The 12,172-nt window shown below is 47.2% G+C and overlaps 1 protein-coding gene across 1 annotated transcript in view; it reads right to left on the bottom strand.

Moving 5' to 3' along the window:
- Positions 1–12,172, bottom strand: part of Karybeta3 (karyopherin beta 3) — a 58,514-nt gene that overhangs the window by 36,070 nt on the left and 10,272 nt on the right. Inside the window, exons 4-6 of the mRNA XM_077660373.1 lie at positions 11,945–12,041; positions 8,377–8,481; positions 4,571–4,696 (exon numbers count right to left, since the gene is read on the bottom strand). Coding sequence (XP_077516499.1) covers positions 4,571–4,696; positions 8,377–8,481; positions 11,945–12,041 — 328 coding nt within the window. The remainder of the gene's footprint in view (positions 1–4,570; positions 4,697–8,376; positions 8,482–11,944; positions 12,042–12,172) is intronic.

Genomic DNA, 12,172 nt, shown 5'->3' with positions numbered 1-12,172 from the left:
GTGGTAGCGTCTCCGCCTCAAACGCGTAAGGCCCTGGTTCGATTCCGAACCTCAGCACAGGATTTCTTTTTGTTTTATTCAGTGAGTGGGCGGGGGGTTTCAGTGGCACCAATAGATGCCGCCACCGAATACGTTGGTTAGCGGTTAAGCGCAGGCTTTGTTAAGGCGCGTTTATGCTCCGGCGGAACGCGCGCGCGTGCGCTGCACGACGACGTCACGTCGGCCAAAGCGAGACCCTCTATACTCCAACTGCGCTTGACCGCCGACGCGTTCAGCTTCGGCGCACTCTGACCGCATTGGCGGGGAGACTTGGAACATGTCTATTTCGCGCCGAGTGCGCCAGCCGCCGCCGGCCCGGCCAGACTGATTCGGCTCCGCAACGAGGTGCGTGTTGTGACGTAATTCAAAAGCTTCGGCAGTTGGGCGGAGCTGTTCTTTTCGAGCTCGGCTAATGTAATCCATTCACAGTACATATCTGAAGGTACATGCAAGTGGGCGAGAGAGCCCGATCCAGTGGATCCGTTGGATCTAGCGGAAGCCGTTGAAGCATCGTGCGCCGGCTTTAGTTTCAAGCCGCCGACTTTAAACGCGAGCGCCCTTGAGCACCCATTCGTTTTTTGTGGCAAAAAAAAAAATAATAAATAACTTGGCCCTTGCAACCGTGAGAGACCTCGACGCCGCCTGCTGCACCGTGCAACCGCGCCATTCAAGGAATCAGAATCCGTTGGCCCCAAAGCCCCGGCCAGCCTCCGATGGGCGCAAGGCGCCGACCTTGTCCTGGCCCCTCGCGACTCCCCGCACTGGGGCTATGATATTTAGTTTGCAACGGCTGCTCACTGAGTAAAGGGGAAACGACCCGCCCGCGCCTAACCTAACCGTGCTCCCTCAAAAGCATCGCACGCTCTGTGGGGCTGAGGTCGCTGAAATGTTGACCAGAGTTTTTGCGAGAACTACGTCATCGGGTTCGGGAACGGGACCCATCGTAACGCTGGCAAGACGCCGGTGCAAACGTAAACGAAGCGACGGTAGCGACCCCCGATAGATGCCTTCAACGTGCGGCGGCAGTAGCTTTCATTTTGGCAGCCGCTAGACCGCACCGCTAGCTGCCAGAAATCATGGAGTCTCCGTTTACGTCACGTTTCACGTCACTTCGTCCTTTGACGTCATAAGAGTTCTCCGTGACGTCATAAGAATTCTCGAGTTTGAATCGGAGCGGCGTGAAAAACTTTTCAACTTCGAATCCAAATTTCTTTGAAATAAATGCATCTTTCGCTCCCGGACAAGCGGCAACAAAGCCATGAAATGCCGAACTATCAGATTTTGCTAACAAAAAAAATTTGATAGGGTTCTCCTCAGTGTCCCTTTAAGGTCTTCAGAGCCGAAAATTCGCGAAAATATCATTTTTTCAATTTTGTCATAATCGGATTCGCGAGGTTCTTTTCCACCGACAAGTGAAGTTTGGAGCCCGAGACTCGCGTAGTTTTTGAGAAATTGCCCGATGAATGTGCCACCGCGGCGCAGAAACTCGCGAGGATGCACGAAAATACGCCAGTTTTCTATGCCTGTACAATTCAAAACCATCTGCCATAATGCTCTCTCTCCGGTCGTGTTTGATAGTGGAGCTCGCCGGCTTTCTTTATTACTCTGCCACGTATGTTTTGTCCTTCTTGAAGCCTCGGTGAGTTTTTGGACAAAAACAAAGAGCGATATAAATATAAAACGAAGTGGCAGCATTGAAAATTACGATTGCAAGTTGTGAGGCCGCTCAGTACTCAGACCCTCTGGCTATAACTTTCAAGGAATGCAAACTACTATTTAGGCACGGAAGGAGTAAGGGTGGTTTGCCCTACAAGCCACGTATTTCATTTCATTTCATTTCATTTCATTTTATTACCTTAAAGACCCCTCGCGGGGTATTACATAAGGGGTGGGATTAGCAGAAAAGGCACAAAACAATGCCACTAGTGATCATGAACAAAAAATGTTGTTTAGATTGCTTGCAAATGATGGACAGGTGATGTCGACGATATGCTGGGGAAGGCCGTTCCAATCTTTAGCTGCACGTGGGAAGAAGGAGGCTGAAAAAGTAACAGTTCGGGCACGTGGGCGAAAAACTTGAAGCGTGTGGCTAGTGCGATGAGAAATGTATGATGCTGGCGTGATGTAAGGGGCACGGTTAAGTGATGAGTAAAAGAACTTGTGGTACAGTGATAGCGTGGCTATGCGACGACGAACGGAAAGAGGCGATAGTGCTGATTTGGTTTTTAAGGCTGAAACACTGACGTCGTAGGAATAAGAAGAATGAATGAACCTTGTAGCGCGGTTTTGAACTGCTTCTAGATCGTTTACGAGGTTAATATGATGCGGGTCCCATATGGCGGATGCATATTCAAGATTAGGTCTAATGAGTGACTTGTAGGCGAGCAATTTCACGTGATGTGAGGTGAGGCGAAGGTGACGTTTAAGAAATCCCAGAGTTTTGTTAGCCGATGATATCACGTTAGTAACATGTGCATTCCATGTTAGGTCATTAGATAATGTGACGCCTAAGTATTTGAAAGATGATACAGATTCTACGAACTCGTTGAAAATCACGCGAAAGTGATTCTTACTTCTCGAAGACGCGATGAGCTGGAGGAAGAAAATATGTGCCAGCAGGTAGAATGATGTCCAGGAGACTGCCATTCCCGACACTTACGATATGTCAACGAAATATGCTTGTGTCCACCTTGATTGTAGGACGAACTACTTTTTGGGTGCGGACTTAGCCTGCGCAAACAGGCATGCTAGCTTTGGCAGCGTTGCCTGCCATGTATGAAACGGAGTACAGGTCAACTAGCACTGTGTGGCCATTGTTTTACGCTAATTCGTCATAAAAATGCGTAATCAGGGTTCCACTGTAGTCGAAGAAATTTTTCCGAAAATGCCAGTTCCGTATAAAAGGCGCTCCCCATCAAAAGTGCGAAATTACAAGAGTTATACGTGGTAAATACAGTAAAAGCTCGTTAATTCGAATTCCACGGGGCCGCCAGGCCAGTTCGGATTAACCAAAATTCGAACTAATGAAAGTGAGCAAAAATGGACGCGTTTGATGCTCGGAGGACATGAAAAACATTTATTTAGCAAAACAATCTGTTATTATCTTTTGCTTCTTGAAACACCGAGGCTTCTGTGCCTTTCCGACAACAAAAAGAGGGACCTTCTCCGTCCCGGTCATATTAGCGGCGACCAGAAGAGTAATCCGCTCTTTGTTTCGCTTGCCGCCAGCGCAGCTGTCCCCTTTAAATGTTACTGTTCTGTCGGGCTGGAGCTTATAAAACAAAGCCGTCTCATCAGCATTGAATATATCTTGTGCCGAGTAGCTTTCTAAGAACTGCTGCAGAGCACCGCTTCGCCACGTGGCACAAGTTTCTGCATCCACTTCTTTGGCTTCTCCGGACAACACCCGGAAGACAAGATTATGTCCGTCTCGAAAGCAGTGAAACCATCCTTCGGAGGCGACAAAATCTTCCACATTCATGCGCAGGGCGAAATCGGCCGCCTTTGCCATGATAATTGGGCCGCTCAGTGGAATGTCTGCGCTTCTCATTTCCTTCACCCACGTGATCACAGCGGTCTCAATTTCCGGATACTTGGCTAATCGGAGCCTTTTTCTGTTGCTGGCGAAATCTTCGGCTTCATAGGCATCCTCGATGGCCTTCCTATTTCAGACGTAGGTCGACAACGTGCTTGGTGGAATCCCGTGCTTTTTCGCGATTTCCACTTTGCTGGCCTTCCGTTCGTCCACCTCGTGTAAAATCGCCACTTTCTCCTTCGCAGTCTTGGCGCAGTATTTCCCATGCGAACACATCTCGCGGACACAAGCTCACAGCAAGCGGCGTGCAAAACGAGGGCTAAAACACTAAAACGTGGTTCCTCGAAGCAGTCGCGGCAGGAAAGACTGGTTAGTACTTGTTCCAGCACCCTAGCGGCGCCCCGATGGTTGAGCCATCCATCGTTCTGCCGTGAAAGCTTCCAACGATGGTTTTCAACAGCGGCGCTTGGCGGCGCGCAGTTCGAATTATGGGTGGCGGCGCCAATTTTTGAGTGAATTAACGAGCTGTTACGCGCATAGACTTCTATGCACTGTGGACCGGACCACGATGACTATTTTGAATTATCCAAATTTTCGAATTAATGAGTTGTGAATTAACGAGCTTTCACTGTAGTGACTACCGAAAAACTTGTTGATTTTTACCAAGAAACGGAACGAAAGCACAGGTATTGAAATTTCTATTCTATCAAATTTGCTTGCTTGTTAATTTCTCGTTTGGCATTACATGATAATGGAACACGAGGGTGCCTCCAATTATGTTTTGGAATTGCATTCGAGATTCTTCAGCACAAGACAGCAAAACACACTGTGAAGACAAATGCTAACAAGGCTACCTTCAAGATGTGCGTTAAAGCACCAAATGATGATCCTTCCGCGCAATATCAGACACCCCATCCTGTACATGAACATCAATGCTCCTGCTGCTCTCCAGCTTTTTCATGTACAACGAAAACCTAACACCACGGGGGAGCTTACCTGAATGAAGATCGTCATCAGCCCGTCCAACTGAGGACGGAAGAAGCGTGGACATGCCTCAGCCAGGTCCACGAAGCATTTCAGCACACTGTCGTCTTCAAGTCCTTGTATACTTTCAGAAGCCACCTGCATTCATTCAGAACGACAATACAGTCAAACCTCGTTACAACTTACCCAAGCTTACCCGAGTCTCAGGTAAGTTCGGAGCACAGGACAAGAATCTTGCTCGGGGTTGGTACGTCCGCAGTAGTGCTTTTGCACTAACACTTGTGGGAACCTGCCCTGCAGCCCCCCCCCCCCCCCCCCCCCCCCCGAGTTTGCTTTCCCGCGAGGCACCGTGCAGCGGCAGTCTCACCTCGAGGCTGAGTGCATTCCCTTGTCAGTTACATTAACTGGCAAGAGAGGGCGCCAGCATCGCTGCGCAGGAGACTGCCAAAGCCCGCGCGTGGGAGAGGGGGCATGGGGGGCTTCGGCTGGGATCGTCGGTGCGGGCGAACGTGTCGCTCGCGGCTCCGCTCTTCGCCGGCGGGGCGAGGAAGCGACGGGGAGACAGGCTCCCGTACTCGTCCCGTCCGGCCTTCGGAGGATATATCCCTTGCCCTAGCGTGGGCGAACATTCGCTCGGAACCTTGCTGGTGAGTCGGACGTCCTCGATTCATTAGCGTACCTTGTTGCTAGCTGGCGTTATTGTTTCTGTAGCAATAAATGCCTGTTTGTGTCGGCCAGTGTGTCGTTCCTTTGTTCCCTCAGAGCAAGGCCCGCCGTGGTCAGCGAGCGCTCGGTAGCGCACGCGATCACGGGGTGGGGTCCGGGCGGCTTTGAACCGTGTCAGCCGCGATTGAGTGGGGAGAACGTACTTATCTCCCCATGTCAACCCCACACACTACACGATAGGCAGACATCCTGGCACTTTTTTTTCTAGTCTGATACAACCTAAGTCTGCTGTAAAGCTCCGTCCAGATTCACAATCACCGCACATAATTCCTTTGCGACAAAAAAGTAGTCCGTTGTTAGAGCTTTTCTCATTACCAAAACAAGACACTTATGTCAAGATAAAATCATAAGCTCAGGAATTTTTACACCTCTAGCTTGTTTGATACAGTCAAACATTACAAAGCTCCTTTTGCTTAGTGCCATGACAGGCAAGCAGAGTAATAATACAGGACACTGCAGACTGCGGCCAGTTGTTAGCAACTGCTCTTTTTCTTAAGTTGTGTCCTAATATAGGAAGTAACATTACCCAGTGTTCTCTTTCAAAATATAAGTGGGGGTCGGACTTTTTGGTTTAAACCGAAAAAGACCAATATTTGACATTCAGTTTTAACCGAACAATGTCAGTACATTTTGCTTGCGGGACATAGCTAGCTGACTGCTGAATGGAAGTTACAGTCCCTTAAAGTTTAAAATTAAAAAAAGTAGGAAAATCAGGGCCATGATGCGACGATGGTATTGTAGTCTAAGCACTGCAGTTGTGTGATTTGAGGTATTGCTCCGCTAGCTTTCACGCCTCTGCAGACCGGGGAGCATCATCTCCTCACCATCTTCTGCACTAAGCGCCATTTCTTCACTATCATCACCTGCCTAGAGCAGTTATTCGGTTAATTAGCTAGCACGTAGGACACTCAGACAAAGCAACAAATAGGTGTCATGAAAAAGTATGCCTTGGCTACCGAGCGCCGCTTCCATTGCTGCCATCAACAAGCAGACCACGTGATGCCCTGCCCTCGCTCTCCACGCAGCGTGACATCTTAGAAGCAAGCTTCCACTTCAGTTTTTGTCTGCTGGCTCTCTCATAAAATTTGAGCTACTCTTTTAATGAGGATAGCAATTTCTACAAGCACAGTTCGAAGTACTACTATTTGTACATTAATTACTGGTAAATAAATTGTGCAGTATTGTCTGACAAGAGTATCGAGGAGACTTTGAATTACATTTGGCCACGCAGAATTGGTACATCGAGTCGCCGAAAAAAGTCAGTATTTCATTGGTTGAAAATAACATTCGGCGAAAAAAAATGAAAGTAGCGTCCAGGGACGTAGCAGAGGAGGGGGCTTATGGGGCTACAGACCCCCTCCCCGAAATTTTTTTTCAAACTGTCACATACCACTGACGAAAACAACCTTCGGCACCAGAAGTCATTCTGGATTTTGTCACCTACAATGCCTTTTTCAGACTAGAAATGACATTCTGGCGCGAACGAGCAATTACGAAAATGTACGACTGTTCATACCGCAGAAATCTGTGCCGTTCATTGTAACAGTTAGCATCACGATCAAAATTACTACGCGAATATGAAAATTTTGAGGACATCAATAACCGATTTTGATTGACCTTACTCATTGAAAGCCCTGCCCACATGGTGTTTCCCAGCCTACACACTCGGATATTGGTTATTTCAACTTACGGCATCATTTGTGGCTTTCGTTTGTCCTTTTCTTTCCTTTTTATCTACCTGCTTTTACTTTTTCTTTGAATCAAAGGAATACCCTTATGTAATTATGGGTTCAGGCAGTTAAAAAATAGATACTTTCGTATTGATTCCTGCACTGCTCCTCTATTATTCTATCCATATGGTGCTGTTGCGACCGCAGCAAAGCCCAAGTACATATCACGACTTCTGCTACTAGTTTTGTTCTTGCCTGGATCGTCTGTCTTTCCGTGTGCAAAAGTTTACTATCTGCGATTGCGCAAGATGTTCATTTGCCCTCTTTGACGCATTGTATACAGTGACTTTTGCTTAGATACGTAGATTTAATGGAGACATACGTGTATTTAAATATTCTGTTGCGAGGTTTTGCGCATACACACAGTGACTTTGTTTCCGGTGACAATTTCTTGTTTTTTATCAAGTTGTATCTTCGCATTTCTAATACTCCATTTTATCTTCGCAGTTCTAATGTATATTTTGCAGAACTCCTCGTTTATACATCTACTCGCTGTTGCAAATAAAATTTCGGTGCAATTACTCGCAATACATGACCGGTGACAGCTGCTGCTGCGCAGTACACTGGAACGAAGGCCAGCGTCATTGAGATTTTTCCCTGGCCATTGGATATGTAAAAAAATCTAAAGGTTCTTGAACGACAACGATTCATTAAAATGTTTGTCCTCTGCTTGCTCATTTCATGTCCTTTGTGTTTTTCACATCTGCGCCATGCACTGCTTTGCTGGTTTCGGACTGATATAGTTTTAGATTTCGTTTGATATTTTCTTTACTAATTAAATACGCAAAAACATGGAAGCATTGGTATCAGTTATGTCTGCCACGATTTTTAAGACATACGAATACGTTCTTTTATTTAAAGAATACATATTTCACTCGTCTAGACAGTGTGTAGCGCTATCTAATACACAATGGCATTGTCAATGGCAATGCAGTTATTGTTCTTGCGTCTGATTCCTCCACAAATTCTATAAGGAGGCTGCCCTGCAACATGAGACCCCCGCCGAACAAAATTTCTGGTTACACCACTGGTAGCGTCCTCAAATAAAAACCGAAAAAAAGTCCACCTAATTTTCAAAAATAAAAATCGAAAAGCCCAATTTCTAAATATAAGACCTACCCCGCCCAAATTGCACAGGTGATCGTTCAATGTGAAGCAAGAAATCCGCGTTAGCAGTATTAGCTATACATTTCACTTTTACATTAACCACCTTTCCATCCCATCATGGAATTTGATTTTGTAATCTCTTTTTATTACCACAGCTACATGGACTTTGATGGGTAGGGGTATCAGGTACAGACCGCAGTGTTTTTGTGGAATGACAACTACACTGCCAACACAGTAAAAAAAAAATTAACCCACCTGCAGCATGACAGGCAAAGAGTCCGTAAACATTCTCTGTATAGACACTTCCTTTTCGTGCACCAAAAGAAAAGCGATGATGGCCTTAACAGCTGCAAATCGGACCTGCACAGAAGAAATGATGCCAACTGGAAATGATCAGTAGAAGCAGCTGGAAAGGAGCAGTCAAGTGGAATTACAGGTACCTTGAGAACCACACTCAGCAGGGAAAATCTCCTCGCTGCCGTGACTTATCAGGCAGCCACAGAAACCAATCCATTTCAACAGCAGTAAATTAGGAATAACCAGTGGAGAAGAGCACTTGCAGCACCCGCACAGATTTCACATATACCTGCAGTGCCGATTCCCTCAACAGAAGGAATCACCATGACACAACCTTCATAGTTCGAGCCAATGCCCCATGCGATGAAAATGGGTCAGCTACTTGAAATGCTAGTGCTGTACAAAACTCAAAAGCAACTCCGACACCGTAACTTTTCAAAGTGATACAGTAAAATCTCGTTAATTCGAACTCGAAGGGGACCGGAAAATTGTTCGAATTATCGAATGGGCACTAGAATGAGCGGTTATAGCCCCCCGCTGTGTGTGCAGAACCCGAAGCAATCACATCTAGACACGTAATTGCGACCTAGGCGCTACTACAGTAAACGCTCATTAATTCGAACTTCACGGGACTGGGAAAAAAGTTTCGAGTTATCCGATGTTTGATATCCGATGTTCGAATTATCGAATGGCCTCGAAAAAACTGACAAGAACCATTTGCATTGCGGTACCATGTACCGTATTTACTCGTGTAACGAACCCACTCGCATAATGAACCCACCCACCCCCGATTTTTGCCTAAGAATTTGAAAAAAAAAAAGCATCAGTCGTTAACGCTTCCTTCCATTTCGCATCATCACGGTCCACAACGCATTTCTTGCCAGTGCGCCAAGATGCTGTGCAGCGATAACATCACGGCGTGTTTACCTTTTGATGTGAGCTCTAGCAAGGGGGAGAAGCGAACTTGGCAGAGTGCCAGCGCTCGTCCAGTTGTGCAAGCCTTTTCACACGCTGCTGACGTCCACCGCGCGGCTTTCACCGGTGACAGCCCGGCCGACAATGCTGTGGCGCTCTTTGAAGCGCTGCAGCCAAACTGAACTGCCTTTGAAGTCGGGTCTGTTCAGCATGAAAGCGAGATCCTTCGCTTTCTGCTCAATTATGGGGCCAGAAACAGGGATGTTCCGTGACCTGACATCAAGGAACCACTTGTACACTGCTGCCTCCAGGTCTTCATATGCAGCCGTGCGTACACGGTGGGCGCTGGTAGCACCAGGCCTCTTGTCCGCCTTAGCCCTAATGTCGGCCTTATTTTTCAAGACCGTACTCAGCATGCTTCTTGGGATGCTGTATGCTGCGGCGACATCCGACTTCTTTTCTCCACACTCAACTCTTTTGATAATCTCTATCTTTGCGGATATTGTCAAGTCACGGCAGCCATCTCATTAAACAGAGCGGACGAGCACTACGTTCCGAGGACGCGACTTGCAACTAACTGTGTGCAGGCGCACGTGGCTGTGACAGAGCGAAAGATGGGTTGAACCACTTTTTCTAGGGGGTGGCTGTCTGAGGGAGGGAGAGCCGCGCCACACACACGGAGTTGGGCTAAAACCACTTTGGGAGGGAGGTGTCGGCAGCTGGCCTGGCTGCCGCGGAGGAAAGCCAACTTCTGGGGAAATTTCGCAGTGTTGAAGTTCGATATATCGCGTGCGACTGCTATTTTTGTTCGATTTAACCGTACTTTTTCCTATATGTTCTCATTGTAACATTATGGTGTTCAGAAATTGTTCGATATACGGGGTAATTCGATATAAACGAGTTCGATATAGTCGGGTTCAACTGTAGGCAGCCGCCACCGCCAACCCCTACCCTCCTGCGCCGCCGGCCACCCGCCGGTGATTCATTTAGGCTTTACCCACTCTTCCACGGTTTTATCTGGGTCTATCTTCTGTCCCCGTTTAGGAAATGCGCAGCATCTAACAATGTGGAGGTGCTTTTTATTTTTTGGCCAGGTGCTGTGTGCCAAGCCGCCCAGACGCGGCGGCGCATGGTTCAAATTATCTGTAGTGGAACCAACTCGCTTTCGAATTACCGGGCTTTTTATACACAGATCTCTGTGGAGCTTGGCCGAACCAAGTAGTGTAGTTCGAATTATCCGAAAATTCGAATCACTGTGGTTCGAATTAACGAGCTTTCACTGTACATGTTTGTTGCGAGCATATTCTGAGAATTAAATTCATCCGGTCCTAGTGGCAAATGAAATAAACTGATCGGCCAGTTATGTGCCAGAAACAAGTACTGGAATGCATTTGCGTGAGCAGCTAGCTTTAGTGCTAGAATATAGGACGCTATTTATGCTCCAAAACATAATTATTTACGGGGAATGGTTGTCAAAAATAAAAGTAATCAGCGAAGTGCATTTGCTTGCATTTCTTCTGCCAAGACTCCATCAGCATCATCTGCCGCTTGCCCAAAGCTCCTGCGCAACGTCAGAGTTCTCACTGACAGAGAAGTGGCATGCTGCAACATCAAGCGCCAACGCTACTTCAGATGCACTTGGCGGTGGCACAGTCTCGTTCGGTTGTTCTCACCGTAGGTGAGCCCTGCGACGTCTGCTGGGAGCATGCAGCCTCAATTGTATCGGCGTCACTCAAGGGCTCCGACGTCACCATGCTGCTGTCCACGTAGCTCGCACTCGCAGCACCAACAAAAGCCGTCATCGCCCAAACCGCCATACTACACCACGTAATCGGACCTAGCGACCGTGGCACAACAAAAACCTGGAACAGCTCGCGCCGAAGCATCAGCAGTGCAGGCGAGTGCTCCGGCAGCGATAACCTGCTACGGCACGCACCAGAACGTGGGCTCCGCGAGCCTCATGCAATCGGCTTTTTTTTTCTTTTCCATTGTTTTACACCTCTGGTAAATTTGGAGCGTTTTTTACTCGCTACCGGTCAACTTCTATCTACGAGGAGCGGTGTCAGCCAGTGGCTCCCAGTTCGAATTAGCCGTAGTGGATGCCGACTTGTTCGAATTATCGGGAGTTTTCCCCCATTGAAATACACAGGGCTGTGCCGAGAACCGGGCGTCAGTTCGAATTAACGAGCTTTTACTGTATCAGCAAAAGGGATCAAAAATCTGCTCTATGCAAAGTTGATGCTATTGTTATTGAAAACCATGCAAATTAACATCACATTTCAGCATATACCCTGATGCGTTAACACAGGCTTGCTTGTTGGTTCACAGCATGGCCTACAGGCCGCGCAATCCCCTGGCTGGTAGCCTTTTTCTTCCCCCATCAAGTTTCCATAGTTCAGATTTCAAGACACCCCGACTTTGTCACAAAAACCTTTTCAGATATGTGATGATAAGCAAATAGTGCTTATTGGCACTGTGCATCACGAGAAACTTTCTTGACTTTACTGATATTTCAAGGTATGCAAGTTCAACTACGTACTAACAAGTTTACTGCAATATGTTAGAACACAATTCAATTCAAATCAAAACAGAGCAATCAGGACGCACTCACATTGGCATTACTGGTATCAGCTAAGCTTTGGACCAGCATCTGTCGAATCATGTCCAGGTACCGGCTCTGCTGGTTCCCGAATATTCCAGGCACAGAGCTGTCAATAAAAAGAAAGCAAGCTACTGTGCACATCACACAGAGAGCCGCTACAACACTTGTATGACTGACTATGCAAGCATACTGTACAATACCGCGAATAAATGCACCAAGCTTATTAAAATTCTTTAA

This window comes from Amblyomma americanum, chromosome 3 (genome assembly GCF_052857255.1).
Source record: "Amblyomma americanum isolate KBUSLIRL-KWMA chromosome 3, ASM5285725v1, whole genome shotgun sequence".
NCBI lineage: Eukaryota > Metazoa > Arthropoda > Arachnida > Ixodida > Ixodidae > Amblyomma > Amblyomma americanum.
The sequence above is the reverse complement of the archived record's forward strand: the minus strand, read 5'-3'. Positions and strand labels throughout refer to the sequence as shown.